Source organism: Xenia sp. Carnegie-2017, unplaced genomic scaffold, assembly GCF_021976095.1.
Source record: "Xenia sp. Carnegie-2017 unplaced genomic scaffold, XeniaSp_v1 HiC_scaffold_20, whole genome shotgun sequence".
Taxonomy (NCBI): domain Eukaryota; kingdom Metazoa; phylum Cnidaria; class Anthozoa; order Malacalcyonacea; family Xeniidae; genus Xenia; species Xenia sp. Carnegie-2017.
The window spans coordinates 15,669,060-15,687,495 of NW_025813483.1; the positions used below are offsets into that span (position 1 = coordinate 15,669,060).

The 18,436-nt window shown below is 34.9% G+C and overlaps 1 protein-coding gene across 2 annotated transcripts; it reads right to left on the reverse strand.

Annotated features, from left to right (window-relative positions):
• Nucleotides 1-23: 23 nt before the first annotated feature.
• On the reverse strand, nucleotides 24-18,369 carry LOC124443029 (RNA helicase aquarius-like). Of its 2 annotated transcripts, none has more exons than XM_046993545.1 (51): nucleotides 18,110-18,369; nucleotides 17,671-17,744; nucleotides 17,411-17,464; nucleotides 17,246-17,286; nucleotides 17,137-17,172; nucleotides 17,006-17,051; nucleotides 16,851-16,925; nucleotides 16,543-16,614; nucleotides 16,403-16,465; nucleotides 16,209-16,277; nucleotides 15,906-16,006; nucleotides 15,741-15,817; nucleotides 15,478-15,542; nucleotides 15,347-15,403; nucleotides 15,220-15,279; nucleotides 14,827-14,878; nucleotides 14,642-14,703; nucleotides 14,451-14,554; nucleotides 14,018-14,117; nucleotides 13,498-13,618; nucleotides 13,255-13,347; nucleotides 13,118-13,166; nucleotides 12,907-12,958; nucleotides 12,810-12,836; nucleotides 12,520-12,714; nucleotides 12,387-12,459; nucleotides 12,032-12,138; nucleotides 11,904-11,963; nucleotides 11,313-11,422; nucleotides 10,782-10,872; nucleotides 10,587-10,627; nucleotides 10,322-10,450; nucleotides 10,110-10,179; nucleotides 9,727-9,837; nucleotides 9,356-9,532; nucleotides 9,211-9,279; nucleotides 8,907-8,951; nucleotides 8,763-8,828; nucleotides 8,564-8,611; nucleotides 8,437-8,478; nucleotides 8,232-8,262; nucleotides 8,059-8,165; nucleotides 7,850-7,921; nucleotides 7,693-7,752; nucleotides 7,436-7,563; nucleotides 2,862-3,033; nucleotides 2,613-2,783; nucleotides 2,344-2,541; nucleotides 2,208-2,270; nucleotides 1,706-1,819; nucleotides 24-278 (listed from the first exon to the last, which is right to left on the reverse strand). In XM_046993545.1, the coding sequence occupies exons 1-51, from the start codon at nucleotides 18,132-18,134 to the stop codon at nucleotides 90-92; spliced, it is 4,314 nt and encodes a 1,437-aa protein (XP_046849501.1). In that variant the 5' UTR covers nucleotides 18,135-18,369; the 3' UTR covers nucleotides 24-89. The 2 variants fall into 2 exon arrangements, with proteins under 2 accessions (XP_046849501.1, XP_046849502.1); XM_046993546.1 differs by having other exon boundaries at nucleotides 17,671-17,849.
• Between the last annotated feature and the right edge of the window lie 67 nt (nucleotides 18,370-18,436).

The window sequence follows — 18,436 nt, forward strand, 5'->3', positions numbered from 1 at the left end:
AAAAACTTCACCTTTCCAGGAAGTAACAGCGTTTCAAATTTTTTAATTATGTTTAACAAAATTGCTGCCTCAACTTCCCTCTGCTAACTTCACATTACATCTTCTTCCTCAACTTCATTAATAATAGGTGAACCAGGGGGGTCCTCTGACATTGACATACTTTCAGTTGAAGGTTGGGAAGCTTCTGGCACAATAGATTGCTCCATTTCTTCTTTGCCTTGAGTTGTTCGAGCCTCTGTTTGAGGTGGTTGAGGAATTGATTGCTGTTGTTGTTCCAACTGTGAGATGAAAATATTGAGTACTTATAATTTTGTTCAAAACAATTTTATGGAACTATTATTCCTTGTTATTGCTCATGGAATAGAATAAACATATTCTAAACTAAAGCTGTACACTAAAGCTGGCCTTCATTTTTTTTCATTACGAGATACACACAACTGTAACGAGATACACACAACTGTAACGAGATACACACAACTGTAACGAGATACACACAACTGTAACGAGATACACACAACTGTAACGAGATACACACAACTGTAACGAGATACACACACTGTAACGAGAGACACACAACTGTAACGAGATACACAACTGTAACGAGATACACACAACTGTAACGAGATACACACAACTGTAACGAGATACACACACTGTAACGAGAGACACACAACTGTAACGAGAGACACACAACTGTAACGAGAGACACAACTGTAACGAGACACACAACTGTAACGAGATACACACAACTGTAACGAGATACACACAACTGTAACGAGATACACAACTGTAACGAGACACACAACTGTAACGAGATACACAACTGTAACGAGATACACACAACTGTAACGAGATACACACAACTGTAACGAGACACACACAACTGTAACGAGATACACACAACTGTAACGAGATACACACACTGTAACGAGAGACACAACTGTAACGAGATACACACAACTGTAACGAGAGACACACAACTGTAACGATACACAACTGTAACGAGATACACACAACTGTAACGAGATACACACAACTGTAACGAGATACACACAACTGTAACGAGAGACACACAACTGTAACGAGAGACACACAACTGTAACGAGAGACACACAACTGTAACGAGATACACACAACTGTAACGAGACACACAACTGTAACGAGATACACACAACTGAGATACACAACTGTAACGAGAGACACACAACTGTAACGAGATACACAACTGTAACGAGATACACACAACTGTAACGAGATACACAACTGTAACGAGAGACACACAACTGTAACGACACACAACTGTAACGAGAGACACACAACTGTAACGAGACACACAACTGTAACGAGAGACACACAACTGTAACGAGAGACACAACTGTAACGAGATACACACAACTGTAACGAGATACACACAACTGTAACGAGATACACACAACTGTAACGAGAGACACACAACTGTAACGAGAGACACACAACTGTAACGAGAGACACACAACTGTAACGAGATACACACAACTGTAACTAGAGACACACAACTGTAACGAGAGACACACAACTGTAACGAGATACACAACTGTAACGAGATACACACAACTGTAACGAGAGACACACAACTGTAACGAGATACACACAACTGTAACGAGATACACACAACTGTAATTTCATTTATTCAAAAAAATCATGGCATTCTAAGACACATACAAACCTGCTGTTGGGCGTTCATCTCAGACACAATTGTTTGATACATATCGTAGACAATACGATGCATATGAGGCATGTCTTTAACTGAAAATGTTCCATGTGTTGGAGCAGCATTATACTAAAAGATAGAGAAAAAAAGAATGAACAAGAATCACTATTTGCAAATTTTTTCAGGGAGAGTGCATATTTGTAAAACATTTTATAAAATGTATCAAGGATGTTGTTGTACTAATGCTCCACAAGTTAAGTCCAAAATAAATTGAGTTGAGAATCAGTATTGGATTGTATGTCCTACGTATATGGTTGGAATAGGTTGACTTAGAGGTGAGATAGGGATCGGAATTAAGAAAGTAGTTTGGCTTAAAAGCGCATTAATAAAACCTTCAAGCAAACAATTCTGAATGGATCGAGCTAAGGTTAGGATTAGGATGAAATTGGATTAAGGCTAACATTTATTTGCAAATTTTTCCTCCCATCAATAAATATGAATTTTGAAGATTTTTTACCGATCTTTGGGAAGGATATCGTTCGTTCAAGGCGATGACAAGATTCAAAGGTCTTGATGTCAGCTGAATGATATATGAAAGAGATTAAACATTAAAATGCTGCATGATAAAATCTTTATAACTATAAAATAGCCACCTGATCAAAAGCTGGGGTTAGTTCAAAACAATTCCTAAATAGATTGACGCGAGCTAAGATATATAGTCCAAGGCGGGCACGAGACATTGCGACGACCAACCGACGTACATCTCGTATGTGGCCGATAGTTCTCGTGCGCACCAATGACAGGATAATGTAGTCATTTTGTTGTCCTTGATAACGATCCACAGTTGTGATCTAGAAGTACAAAACTCATTAGGACAAATCTCCAATTTCAAAATGAAGATAGTCATCTCATCTTAACAAACCTTTGAAGGCCAACCAATAAGAGGATTTTCGGCGCATCGTTTCCTGATGACGTCACGAATCAGATGTTTCTGACCGTTGTACGTTGTGAGGATAGCAATTTTTTCGGCAGGATAACCAAGTAATCGCATAAACATGAATATGGCAGCTGCATATTCTGCTTCCCCGAGATTCTAAACAGAACAGGCAACAACTCGGATAGAGTTGGATCTTGAAAAAAAATTCAATATTGCTAAATTCAACTCGTATACCTGATAGAAATACGGATTGGGTTCGGATTCACCAACCCCGTTAAAATCTTCAACATTAATAAGTTGAAAGTCGTAGAGAAATCCTGGGTTAGCTGTGCAGTACTCGGGCCAGTTGAAAACATGTTGTAAATTCCCCAGCTTCTTGTAGCGCCAATTGTACAAATTACATAGACTAAAATGGACAAATAAAAAAAAATTCATTAACAAGCAACGTTTACTTGACACACGACAAGGAATTATCTTGAATGATACAGGTAAACATAGAGGAAGCAGGGGACAGGGAGAAAATAGGGGAAACAGGGGAACATAGGGAGAAAATAGGGGAAACAGGGGAACATAGGGAGAAAATAGGGGGAACATAGGGAGAAAATAGGGGAAGAAGGGAATAGGAGAAAATAGGAAACAGGGAACATAGGGAAAAATAGGGGAAACAGGGGAACATAGGGAGAAAATAGGGGAAACAGGAGAAATAGGGGAAACAGGGGAACATAGGGAGAAAATAAGGGGAACATAGGGAGAAAATAGGGGAAATAGTGGTGTAAATTTTTTACAGTAGTCTTGTATGAGTTACATTTCGACAAAACCATTAATGTTAATGATCGTGATAACTTTTTAATAACAAAGTAAGATAACAAAGTAAACACAAAATACTAACTCAAAGGACAAGCTAAATTATCCAAAACTGCGGATAGTGCTAAGTTGCAAACAAACACTTTTTTAATTTGTAGTTTACATCAACCATAAACATATACATTTACTAAATTGCCCGAGGATGATTTGTTTTCAAAGAATCAAATGTCCACATTTGTCTTTTTTCCAATTTTCCATAAATTATAACGTCTACATTTATTTTACGCGTGGCGAGGGCACGTTGAGCCCGCAATGGTGGTCGAGAAAACAAATTTGAAAATAAATTTGTTTACACAAGCTGAAGAAGAAATACAACACGAGAATATACGACTGAACTTGGTGCATGCCCAATCCACTTGACAAAGTTCGAGTTCATTAGTCATTGCAACTAGATGACTGTAGATGACTATAGATTACTATAGATGACAATAGATGGCAACGACCAACTGTATTTACTAGCATCAATTCCGAATTAATAGCGCGCTCAGTTACAAGTTATCAGAGAAACCACATTTCCAACGATAAGCACACGTGTTAAAAATACGAGATCAAATCACAAAATTCGGACAATAAATGGTTGGACATAGTATTGTTGTATTTGTAGAATAGTGGCAATAAAATAGAAAGTAATATATATTAACTCTATAAATAGAAACTAATTATAACTAATTATAAAGGCAGAAGGTGTAAAAGTGAATAAAAACCATTTTCCATCAAATCAGAGAAAAGCTTGGACATGACATGCAATATGCAGATACAAAGTTATAGAGAAAAATAAAAACATTTCTAGCGTCGTCGCTGACATTACGAGCGCCATAACAAAGTGTTGATGAGTTTGATATGCATTTGTCAAAACAAGCTTAAGCAGACAAAGAGCATGCCAAAAATATATGATTGACAACTTGCTCAGAGCCAATTTCAGAGATCGCTCTGTCACAAATTAATTGAGAATTAAACTGAGCATGCTTAGTCAACTCCATCAACTCTCCAGGTTCATGGTCATGACAACGACGAACTGGATGTAATAGTACCAATTATGGAGTAATCCGCTCGCTCAGTCAAATTTTCAGATAAATCATCTGCGCATGCGCAGTCTGCTTGAGTATGCGCAGTCGACTTAACCAGCTGCCCAAGTTCATGGTCATGGCAGGGACCAACTGCATCTACTAGCACCGATTTTGAAGTAAATAGCATGCTTAGTAACAATTTAATAGAGAAATCGTCTGCGCATGCGCGTGAGCATGCGCATTCCACTCGAATAATTGTTCATGGTCATGGCAACGACTAACTATATGTACTTGCACTACATTTGTGGCAATTAACTCACTTAGTCGCAAATTATGAAAGAAATTATCTGAGCATGCGCAGTACTGTAATAATACCACAACTTTCGTAAGGCTTTTGAATTTATGTATATAAATATAAAGCTAAATATATGGATAGTAGATGTCAACTAGCAGTGGACGCCGGGTGCGATATGTATGCAGTGGCTTAGGGGCCCAGACGTTTCGGGTCGCGACCGCACTCTCCCTGCGTACCCCGAGCAAAGCCTATCGCAGGTGATCTCGGGGTCTGATGGGCGGAAGCTTGCTATTGCATCTCCCAAGTAGGATAGCGTGGAGGGGCCGAAATCTCCTACCGAAACGTTAACATGCGGCGTTCTAGTGCCTTAAGCTTAAGAAGGTATCGGGAAGCATGGACCGAAAACGGGGTTTTTTGCTTTTGAATTTAATCTTTTTGTTTACAAAATAAACCAATGTTCATAAAATAAACCAAGCAATGTTGCAATTAACTTCTTCTGACACTGTGCCTTTTACTGACACTTATAATTCTAAACAACCTTAAACAATTTCTATTGGTTTATATCTTTCAGATTTAACTCTCTCATTTACTGTTTCCCATTTATCACAAGCAAACCATCCATGGGCTTCATGGCAAACAAGGATTATCTGGTTCCCTTAAACCTGGTTCACATTAAGTCGGTTAAGTTATCCGAGTCGTTCCGCGTTGTTTTTCAAAACGACAGGGTCGACTCAAGCTATGAAATTTTCATATATTCGTACTAGCGCTGCCGAGAGACCCCTTAATTAATTTTTTCGCGAAACATTTAAAAATGGCAGCTGATGTTTATCAAAGACAAAGTCTTTTGGCTAGTTAATTGCTTCTTCAAATCGTTTTGCGCCATAAAAAGGTCGCTTTCTCAACGGTCGTTTAAGTCGTCCTTATAGAGCAAAGACCTATCCAAGCGATCTTGGTCGTTTCAGTTGTGCGAGTCATTTGAGGTCATCCCGGTCGTCTTTGAATGTTCTCACATGTTCTTCACAGTCGCACGGGTCGTCTGTGAAGTTTTGCCATAACTGAAACGACTATGCGAGAACCAGGATTTACTTAACATGCGACGCTCTAGTGCTCAACTATCTCGGGTTATCGGGAGGCATGGACAGAAAATGGGATTTTTCATTTCCAAAATTGCTCTTTTTTGCTTACAAGAATTCTTCTCAAAAAAGAAACTAGAAGATCCTAGGATACTGAAAAGGTTCAAACAACTTCTACCTTTTTGACTTATAATTTACACCAACTTTAAACATGTTTATACGTTTTTTAGTTGTTATCTTTTACAATGTAACTTTCTTATGACTCTCTCGTGATGAACGAGAGCCTCCTTATACAATGTAACTCTCTCATCATGAACGAAAGCATCGATGGGCTTCATGGAAAAAAGGATAGTCTACTTTGTTAGCTTCTACAAAGATAAAATTTAATAAGCCAAGCAATTTGTATCGTCTAAATTGAACCTTGCTTTGAGCCATTATGCTATAAAGTTTTGATTCCTTTTGGAGAGTAAGTTTCTTTTTACCTTACACTATTTTCATGATTCAATGTAGAAAGTAACTTCACTTCTTGAGTAATTTTGTGATTAAACAGTACACTTTTTGGATTCAAAGGGTTTCTTTTAATCGCATAGAGACGGCCGTCCAATTTATTACGTAAATGCATGTAGTATGTATTTCGTTGTAAGAAACCACCTCTACGGAAGAATATCAAGATCCGATTTTAGCTGCATCGAGCGAAGAAAATCGCAAGTCTTGAAGCAAAATTTTTTAACAGTTAATTTTATATTTATGATTCGATGTATCATGAGATTCCAGATGAGATTCATGACTAGATTCATTCCTTTGAATATAATTAACACATATTCATCGTATTCGTCATCGTATTTCATTTTTACATGTATAACTTGTAAATTAATCTGAAAAGCAAGTTCTATGGAGATTTCATCCATCAATAATACCAATAGTGATTAGAGATTAGAGATAAGACAGCGAAACCAACATGTAATAAAAATAACAATTCAAAAATTTGTATGGCTTGCTTTTTTGGATTTTATGCAGCTGGAATCCATCCTGGATATTCTTAAGTCACGCCGTAAAGGCCCGTAACAATTCTTACAAAAGTCATTAGCACGACAACATGCCAGTATTCAAGCTTTCCCTCGATCGTTATTCATTTTTCTAATCCATAATGGTTAATATTCACTGTTATGCCTTCTGCCTTTATAAATAATCGTTCTGAATAACTAGAATCAGATTCACAAATGTCCCCAAACTCAAAACTATCTCCGAACCATTTTATTGCCACTATTCTATATAAACAATACTATGTCCGACCATTAGATTGTCCGAATTTTGTAATTTTATTTCGCATTTTTGTCACGTGTGTCAACCGTAGGAAAGGTGGATTGTTCGCGTATGCGCAGTTCGCTCGATTAGTTGTTCGAGTTCGTAGTCAAGGCAAATACCAACTGGATCTATTTTCATCGATTTTGGAGTAACTAAACCGCTTGATTACAAAATATTTACACTATAATATCTAACGTAGTGATGAGAATTTTCTATACTCAACACAAGACTGCAAAACTTTACACTAATAACATAAATGCATACCTTGGTCTAGCACGACCTTGAGCATCTAGATCCACAGTTGGTACACCAAGACGAACAAATCTCGTAAAGAGCGACTGCTCCATGTTGGAGAACTTCTGAAAAGCCATGTTCTTGATGACAGGAGGTAACTAAAGAATGTTGTTACCATAGAAATGTTTCGTCATTTTAACAGTTCTGACGTTGAATCTTTAGTTGGTACAACCAAAGTTTAGTGGACGAAAGTGACATAATGAGCTGATTGATAATGACTGAATTACCTGATGATGATCACCAATCAAGGTGACTCTCTTCAAACGATTGAAGCCATCTTCAGCAGTCTAAATGGGTTAATTAAATAGCAGTGATAGCAAGTGTTCGTCAATCAGTTTTACACATGCTGACATAATAATTTTCAAATAAGAGATTAAACTCTACCTGAAGTAAGAGTGGAATGAATGTCTCAATCTCTAAAATTTGAGCTGCTTCCTCCATGAGCACATTGTCATACTAAAATGTTATAAAAGAATTCCTGCTTTATATTGCATCGAGGCGGAGAAGGATAGACTTAGCATTAAAGTAACTTTTGTTCCTTCAAAAGTGAAATGTTGCTGAGCACAATCGAGCCATGCATAAATATAGCGTACCTTAAATCCCAACTCAACAAGATCGCGTCTTTTGAGAGCAGCATGAGTGCAGGTCATGGCAATAATCTTCGCTTCTTTCACGAGTAAATAATTAGACCTATCAGCACCTAACATAAAAAAAATTTCAATATCATAAAGTTGAAAAATAGAGCGCGGATGTTAAAGATACTCACCACTCCGTAAAAGCTCGAAAGCACGAAACTCCTTTACAAAAAATATGAATTAATCATCGTTAGCAATGACTTTAACCATGTCGCAAAGCTAATTGTTTATTGATTGGAGCACACACCACCTATGGTGACTGCTAAACACTTCCAACCAATAACTAAACAACTGTAATCCTTTCAAATATACATATGCTCTCTCTCCAAATCATACCTCCAACTGTTGAAAAATTCTTTTAATGTAGCGATAGCACCCCTACAATGAATTTGCACGTAAGTGTTTTAGCCGATAGCTTACAAGACTTTGCGACTTGCTTTCAATGTAACTCAATGTAAAATACCTCAGCAATCTCCATATCTTCCATCCACGTCTTTCCTTTAAAGACGGGCTATAAATTAAAGATTACTCACGTGATAAAAATTGAAGACTCACGTGATCGAAATTTGAACATTCAGATGATCAAAAATAGAACACTCGCGTGGTTAGACATTGAAATGGAAATGATATGAGGATGGGAATGATAAAATTCTACGAATTACCTGAGGAGCGTTTGAAAAGAATGATGTAAAAGGAAAAAGTTCCGCGATGGCTGCAACTTCATTTTTCTACAATTACACAAACGCTTTACTAAAATGTCGAGTATCAAACACACAAACACAAAAATTTGTCGATGATTGTATTACCCGTTTGCGCAGTTTACTAGAGAACTCTTCCCATCTTGCCACAACCTTTAAAAGATAAATGCATTTATGTTTTAGCAGCTGTAATTGCTTGCAAACTATTAAATTTCTCCGTATGCAAGAAAAATTGAACTTCACACTTGTTGATAATTATGAAACATGCTCTTGAAAAGAGTTCTTGATTTTGAAAAAATGTCACAAAGAAAAATGTTCTTAAGATAGTAAAGTACCAGATACAAAGAATAAATACCAGATATAGGAAGAAATACCAGATATAGGAAAAAGTACCTGATATAGGAAGAAATACCTGATATAGGAAGAAATACCCAGCCGTTTCACACGTATATGAGACATCACCATGAACTTTCAGACTCTCCTGCTCGAAAAAAAAATGGAGGTTGCATTTTCATATATACGATTTTCAAAAACATTGCACAAACACTTCTACTCACCTGTAATCTTTGAACTTCAGCAAGAAGCTCTAATCGTTTTGCCAAGACAAAGTTTACGCGTCCATATCTGCTAAAGTCCTTCTCTGTTTCCAGAGCTTCCTCGCCATGTCCAAGACGCAACAAATGTCGTTCGTCAACATCTAGAGCCATGATTTTCTCGAAAAGTTGATTCAAAGCCTAAGGCAATTCACAAAACAACTCAATATTTAAAAAGCATTCGACATCTGAGAAGATATGGTGTTTGACTGCTCATTACAGACAAAGAAAACGTTTTCAATATTCCACCATTAGAAGGGGGTGTGTGTGAACGTTTACAATACGCATGATATAAAAAACCTTAATAAAGACAATAAACAAACCATAGATAATACCTGATTAGAATGGGTGACGATAAGTGTTCTTTGCTCAGGAAAATTGTGATATAAATTTGATATAATTTGAACTGCAACGTCAGTTTTTCCTGTGCCAGGTGGACCAACAACCTTAAAGTTTTAAAAATCTTTTCAATCTCAAAGATAATTGCAGAAAGGATAATTGCAGAGACAAACTCTGTAAATATTTATGTAAAAGTAATTAGTGTGATGATATTTAAGCGTTTTTTGATCGTAAGGATTATCATTTCTGGGGGGGTCTGTAAAATTATTTTCCTAAAAATATATTTCCAACGTGACGAATGTATATATTACGATTAAAAATAGAACAGATTGCAAAATAAGCTATTTACTACTTAATAAAAAATTTTATGGCACCGTACCATTGTTAGACCGGGTTGCATTCCAGAACGGATTGCTTCAACTTGAGTTGGAGTAAAAGGAATTGCATTTCTAGAAAGAGAAAATCACATGACATAATCATAATGCTTGATCTACAGACTCCCATATCCCCTACAGTGAGAAATGTTTTAGGCAAATACTATAGAAAAGAGGGGGGTAAAATAAACAATTATCATAGAAGTGATATTCTCACCGTTTCGGTTGATTATATGGATATGGTCCTCTATTAGGAGTAACGAAAGGTTCAACAATTATTTCTGGCAATGCATCGACAACATCGTCATTTTTGTTAGACTTGTCCTGTTCTTCTGGAAAAGTTATTCTAAATCACAAATATTCAAATGTATTACTTTCGTTGATTTTCGTGTTTGCCTTCTAATGTAAGAAAAGTACCAAAATACAAGTAAATGACAAAGAAAATAAAATATCGCTACAAGAAAAAGGAAAATTATCCTCACTTAAACGGAGGAGTCAACTGGTCAGCGTCGTTATTCGGAGCCTGAAAAAAATATGAAAAAATATAAAAAATTCTTTTTAAATAGGTCGAATGGCATATCCATTTGTATTTAAGTGACATATAACTTGTGTGCATTTAATACAAACTTCTTCATAATCTTTTAATCACAAGAAAAAATTAACAAAAAATCTTTTACCTTCACCGAATATTTGGGAAAACTAGCTTTTAAATGTTCCATGTTTAGAAAGGTGTCATTGAAGTTTAAATTTTTGATTTGATTGGGCATTCTGAAAAGGAAAATAATTCATAGAAAATGATTTCATCCTCGAGTCTGTAAAAGTTGTCCGTTCAATGATCTACGCTAAAGATAATTAAACCAAGCAACGTTTTTTGACAGAAAACACGACATTAAAAACACCAAATGTTAAACCAAGCAACGTTTTTTGACAGAAAACACGACATTAAAACCGTTCCAAGCAACGTTTTTGACAGAAAACACGACATTAAAACACCAAATTTAAACCAAGCAACGTTTTTTGACAGAAAACACGACATTACAAACACCAAATGTTAAACCAAGCAACGTTTTTTGACAGAAAACACGACATTACAAACACCAAATGTTAAACACAAGGCAGTATACTTCATCAGTTCGTAACCATTATGTCAAAAACGTGACTTGCTTGCGTTTTTTGATATTTCAAAAGTAAGCAAGCCAACAGGTCACCTGGTATAATGTGCAGATCCCGGATCGTCATAACCCAGGAAGATATCGTGTAGCCAGTCGGGAACGATACATTCCGTGTTCATCAAATCTCGAATAGTTTCTAGCACAGCCTGAATGATGGGAAATATAATATTATTTTATCAAGCCCCATTAAGTAATTTCATAATATTTTTGGTTTTCCGATAAGGTCAACTAAATGTTCCCTGTCATTTTTATATCGTTACATGTTTTAGATGTAGATCGTCCAGGTTGGTATAGTCTTGAGAAGGACTGTTTTTGTTGTTGTTGACTGACGTTTCGACAACAACAAAAACAGTCCTTCTCAAGACTATATCAACCTGGACGATCTAAATTTACAAACATGTAACGATACTCCCGGGTTCAAACCATTTACTTTATTTTTATAGCGTATTATACTGCATTTTACTTTGAATCCTGACAATGCTTAGGTCGATACAAATCTTTGAATGAGCTAAAATATGCAGCTAGTTCTCAATAACTATTCACGTATCATATTTATATGCGACTATAAAAGTAGATATACACGATGAATGCATTGCAATTATCTTCAATAAACCCTCAATATCAAACCTTAAAGTTGTTTTCTTTTGGCTTTCGTCTTATGACAATGTTGAAAGTCTCGTAAACATCCTAAAGAGAAAAACGGATCAAGAAGAAGTAAAGAGAATTACACTGTGAAGACAAATTTTGATACCAACCTCTTTACCTTGAACGGCTGCAGTCATATCCTGTTGATACTGGTTTGTGTCTAACCATAATCTAAATGTACGTGTATCTCTCTTGAATTCAGGCTTAGGTTCAGGCCCTAAAATGAACAAAACGAAAAATCAGGGAACCTTCCTAACATCCTTTGGTGTTAGGTAATAGATTTATCAAATCCGTTTGGCCACTTTGATGGTCCCATTCCTATTATTAATTATGGTTCGATTTCTTTCACGTTGTTTATAAAATATGTCACACTTATAATATGAGCACTGGTCAAAATCTTCGCATGAGGCATGTGTCTCAATAAAGATGAATATTTCAAGTGAATGTTGGCAAAACAACACATACCATCTTCTATAATTTTTCCTTCTTCATCCAACATTCCTTCGATCTCGGCACCGCGAACATAATCAATACCATACTAAGAGAAATCACCGTGAATATAAATGATAAATTGGAAACATCGAGAATAAATTTCCACCTTTTCCTTGAAGAGTTGGTTAGGATCGAGAGAAGCAGCCGTAACTTTAGCAGGTCGACAACATACAAGAAAAATAACATCGTGTTTTCTGATCGATTCCCACTCAGCTTTTATCTCGCGTCGAAGATTAAGATCAATCGTGACGTCAGCACGAACTCGTGATGGTCGATTCTCTCCGATATTTGGCTTTGCAACCTTAGCAAATAAATATTTACCATTGAACCAAATATACATCTGGATAACTATGTTTTCAAGTAAATTTTTATCCCTTTAAAACTTTAGGAAATTACCTCCACTACAGTGAAACTTGATATCGGCTACAAAAAAATATGGACATCAACATGAGATGGAGAAATGACATGTTCAAGCAAATATCATTTTATTTACCAGACTCATTCGCGCCCAACCTCGAAACTCAGTGTGACCAATTTCATTTGACCTTCATTGAAAATAACATTCATCAGTTGATGATTTAAGATGAGTAGCGAACCACGTGAGAAGGTTTATAAAAGATCTTATCACAAACAATCATGTCAGTTGTGGGACATGACATGCTTAAATGACAGTTATGAACGACAAATAAACAAACAAAGCCTACCATGGTCGCATATGTTTCACGACATCTTCAATATCTTGTCTTATTTCATCTTCAAAATGATGGAAAAACTCACATTTCATTTCAAGATCCATGCAACAACTCAAAGCTTTTTATCACCAATATTACAATATACTTACACGTTGACTCGAGACGAAACAGATTTAAATTTCGCAAAAGATAGTCGTGAAGCGTCAAGAATTGTAAATTGAGTTTTGGCAACGCAAGACACTCTGTAAAAGAAGAGAGAGAAGAAAATGAATTAATACAAACAGTTTCTACAAACGTCCATTACGTAGAGTATTGAAAATTATATTATTCAGAAAGCGAGATCAAAAATTCTTTTTAAAAACATCAGAGAAAAGGAGTTTATAATGGCTCACCTTCACCAGAGTAAAATTGAGATGGAACAATATTTTCGTCCCATAAGATCTGTTCAGTTGGATATAGAGGCATGTTGTTGAGGGCATCAATTTGAGAAAGTCTTCTTTCATGACGCGATATCTACATAATGAAAGATTCTGTTGAGTAAATTATTGCAGAAGTCTCTTTAGAAAAACACACTCTTAAATTTCTAAAATTGTTCTCCAATTTCGAAAGATCTTCCTTATACAGGGGTTAGCTCTGAAGTCATTCACCATAGAATGAGATGAAAATAAACAAAAATTTAAATATCCATGCAATGACTTCGACAACACAAACAGAGCAGTTCTTGATTGTATGATGTACTTGCAGGAATTTATGAAGCACTGTGATTGGTCAAATGCACTTCAACCATTTGTCAGTGTTTTCAAAGACGTGAATTCTATATTGTCAGAAGCTACTCGTGTTCACATTGCGTTGATTACTAACTTCGACTGCTACAGTTTAAATTTACGTAAGACAAATTTAAAACATACGTACCAATATCTCAAGTAGAAGATCTTTATCCAAACAAGATTGTTTATCCTCAAGTTTTGGCAGCAGGTTCAAGTGAGCACAAATATCATGCAGTTTTCTCTCCCTACAATATTCAATAAAAAAATATATTAAAAATTGTACATATCACACATAAAAATAAAAAATATAAACATCAAACACACACAGGCATATTGGGCGCAGAGGGAGAAGAAACGAAAGGAAGCTGCACCTCCAATTTTTTACAGAAATAGAGAGAAGTCTGGCATTTTTAGTTAAAAATTCAACAAGAATATGGCAATAACGACTAAATACGTAGTTGTGTATAATGATATTCAAATCTTACTCTAAAGATTCAAATTGCTTTAATAAAGTCTCTCTTGTATCGACACTTGTCACATTGCTTAGTGAGAAATTATAAAGTTCAGGAAAATCTTACTCTAAAGGTTCAAATTGCTTCAATAAAGCCTCTCTTGTATCGACACTTGCCACATTGCTTAGTGAGAAATTATAAAGTTCAGGAAAATTCTTGAAAGCAGCTCTCTGTGGATAAAATACATGTTGGTAAAAAAATTGAGAGTGTATTTATGTTGCATTTCACTTAAACATGTAAATGAATACTTTATCTACCTGAAGTGATGTTATTTTACAATAATGAATGTTCACCATTTCATGATCAGTGAGAGCAGAACCTAGAAAAGACAACGTGAACAATAGATTAATGTTGAAGCTTTTGTGAAGCTTTTTTTGAAGCATTCTTAGATTAATGTTGATATACATCATGACAATAATAGTAGTAATTTAATAATTAGTACCAGTAACATCATTGATTTCAAAACCAGCATAAAAGCGTAACATGTCTAGAAGCTAAACATGAGATGGAAGTGTTCTAAGATTAAATAACAAACATAAATACTAATTAAGAAATAAAATATGTTTATTGTGTTTGCACTAGCTTATGCAAACCAAGGAAACATTTGGGAGAATTTGGGAGCAAATCAGTACAAACCAGAGACTGAACGTGAAGGTTGCACCAGATCAAGAGTTTCTCAAACATCTACGAAATTCTTTTCAATTAATTTAATTGATTGATTGCCCATAGCTGAGCTCCAATCAGCTTGCATAGACTAATGCAGATTTGGCTGTAGACCAATCAGCACACATTTTATAAACTTACTACTTTATAAATAATAACAAAGTATTCTTACTTGAGTGAACAATTTGCCTTTTTTTGGCTCTTTTGCAAGAAAAGAAAGAGAGCACCGTTCCTGCAAATAAAAATAACAAGATTGCAATGAAAAATCAGCTTGAATTAAAGCACTTGTTTTTACTTACAACAACATGAGCATCATCAAGAACAGTGTTGAAGAACCTTCTTGTGGGAAGAAGAGCCTATCACAATAGTTAAATGATATATGAACAACAAGGAGAAGCAACATATGAATAAAATTTTTGTTTTGTTTAACCTCAAGATCCACAAGCAATTCAAGGAACCGTTCAGAGAAATGAATTTTGTCTTTATCCAATGAGTCTAAGGAAAAGATGAAATGCTCAGTTAAAAATTATACTAAACAAAAAATTGAGCATGTGCATAATGGCTAGAATAAGTTTTTAAGCTTAGAAACCATGGATAGTTTATATTTACACAGAACAAAGCAAGAATCTTTGTCATAATGGTCAATATGACAAGTTATGCACAATTAAGAAAATAAAGTAAGTAACTTTATACCAGGATCTTTCATTGAATCCAAAATGTTGAAGAATGATTTTATTAAATTAGACAGATACAATCTCTCCCATTGTAGCCTGAAGAAAAATTTCACATTATAGAGGAAAAATAAAGAAGAAAGAAAAATAATTATAACCATAGAACTTAAAGATAAACATCAGGAACCTTTTTAAAGTATTTTCATCACATTTTGCATCTTTCTTGTTGAGATGAGCCCAGTACTTTCTGTATTTTGGAATCCGTTTTAACTCTTGTTGAAGACGACCCTAATTAACCCAAAAGATTCATTACATATGTTGAAGATGCCACTAATTACCCCAAAAGATTCATTACATATGTTGAAGATGCCACTAATTAACCCCAAAAGATTCATTACATATGTTGAAGATGCCACTAATTACCCCCAAAAGATTCATCATATATTCCTTAGATAAAACATCTATGAAGAAAATAAACAAGAATACTTACAGGTAACAAACAAGACCACATTGGTAATGAGACCAGTTGTTGAACCTGCTTTCGAATCACATCTACCTCCTAAATTCCATTGTGATTTTAACATCATGGACATAGCTTGGGGAATTTCAAGTAAACTAAGGAATTCTTAGAAAATTGATTGAAACATCCTGTAATTTGAACAAATACACTCTCAGAAAACCTACCAAACTGCTGAAGCAATGGATTAGAAAATGTAATATCACAACTTTCTCTTTGATTGAAACAGACTGAAATTGTAAAATGTTTAAAAACACAATAAAAACATCCTGGTTTATAAATATAAATCTGGTAAAAAGAGCCACACCTCTTCAAGAATACTGATGTCCAGAACGCGTTGAAAAAATCCCTGGAACTGTTCTGGATATGACTTGAAGATCTATCACATAAAAAAACAATAAAAAACAGATTACTGTAGGGTGAAGCAAGTTTGAAGAGTGCTAAATTTTAAATATTATGTGAATAAAAGACAATAGAATTACACAAAGCATTTAGCAAAAGGCAAAAAGCATTCATTGTGATATATTTTAGATTATTTTGCCAGTATATTCATTCAAATAACAATAGAAAAGATGTTTTAATTCTGAAATTTAGCCATTGTTATCTCTAACTTACCTCCCAAGGTGGAACACTTTCACGAAATTTCTCGTTCACCATGACAACAATAGACATGACATGGGCAAGTGAAGCCTGTTCAATAAATTGATGAACTTTCATTAATAATAAAAAAATTCATCAGTTAAAGACTCCAGATAAAACCACAATTGTACCTTATCTGAATTGAAATTGGGCCAGAGAAAATTTTCTAAGTATTGACTAAAAGAAATACATTAATACATTTGCTGTCACGAATCTAAACATTTGAATCAACATTAAACCCTATAAATCCAAAAATGCACACCTAAATTCCAAAAGCATGATCCTTTGAATTGAAAAACTAAAAATACAACAAATGAACAATCAAATAAACGCATCTAAACAGTTAAAAAATAGCTGTAAATATAAAATACCTGCATCCCAAAAGATCTTTTTCATAAATTTTTTCAATGACCTGTATAGCAAAGAAAATAATTATGCAACTTGAAGATCATGGTGGGTTTTTCTCAGGGTAACGTGAACCATTTGACTTACATGAAAGATTCTACAATTGTGTAAATCACTCATCTATTACTTACCCTGGGATCATATGGCAGATGATCTTGATGAGGTGCCCAGTAAGTGTTTGCAATCTATCAACAAAAGCATCTCTATATTAAACTCATTTAAATTTGGCAAAATACCAAAAACTATAATTGAGAATCACAGATATGGCTACAGTAACAGTATCTGTATTCTTGTCAAAAACAGTTGATAACATAGATACCCCATAAAAATTCTTTAACTTGTTGCTCAATGAAGACAAAATGAACATATTGCATAAAGAACTACAACATACTTGAGTCAATATGTCTGCATTAATCTGTTGGATAGTAGGAGCAAAACCACCTTGACGTTCCTTCTTTCCTTTATCTTTAACCATTATTGGTGAAAATACTTAGAACTTCCACAGATTATTAAACTTTACTGAATCAACAAGACAATGCACCACAATAGAAAGCCGTTACTTTATAACACCTAACGAAATTGAGATGCTTCAGCTATCTTCGTATTTGCATTCATTGGAAAGGTTTTTGAATATAAGCAATTTACACATATGCAATTCTTCGCACATAGAATATTATTGTAGTGTTTGTTGTGAAAGAAATTTATGTTTTTCAGAAATTTTCAGTCAACAACCACAGTTGTGTAGTCGAGTTATAATATAATTTTTTCGAAAAGATATTCCATATGTAGCTATACTTAACAATATTTTGATTTTTTTTTGAAATACTTACCTATAGTCCCATACACCCTATACATAGCTTGGGGATAGACAAAGATAGACCATGCTTATGAATCCGCCATGTTTTTTCCAATCTATAACTGGTTTTGAATTTGATGCCAAATGCATCTAAAAATTGTCACCCCCCTGAAATATGCTTCATAAATAAAGACGACATGAACGAAATTTCAAAAAAATTGATATTTCGTAAGAGACAACATCAGATTAAGTCGTCATTTCATGTCATTTCAGAGTTCCTAGTGCATTTTTCATTATTCGTATATCTTTTCCATTTCTGAACACTGAAAACAACAAAGAAAATAAAAAAACTACTATCAAA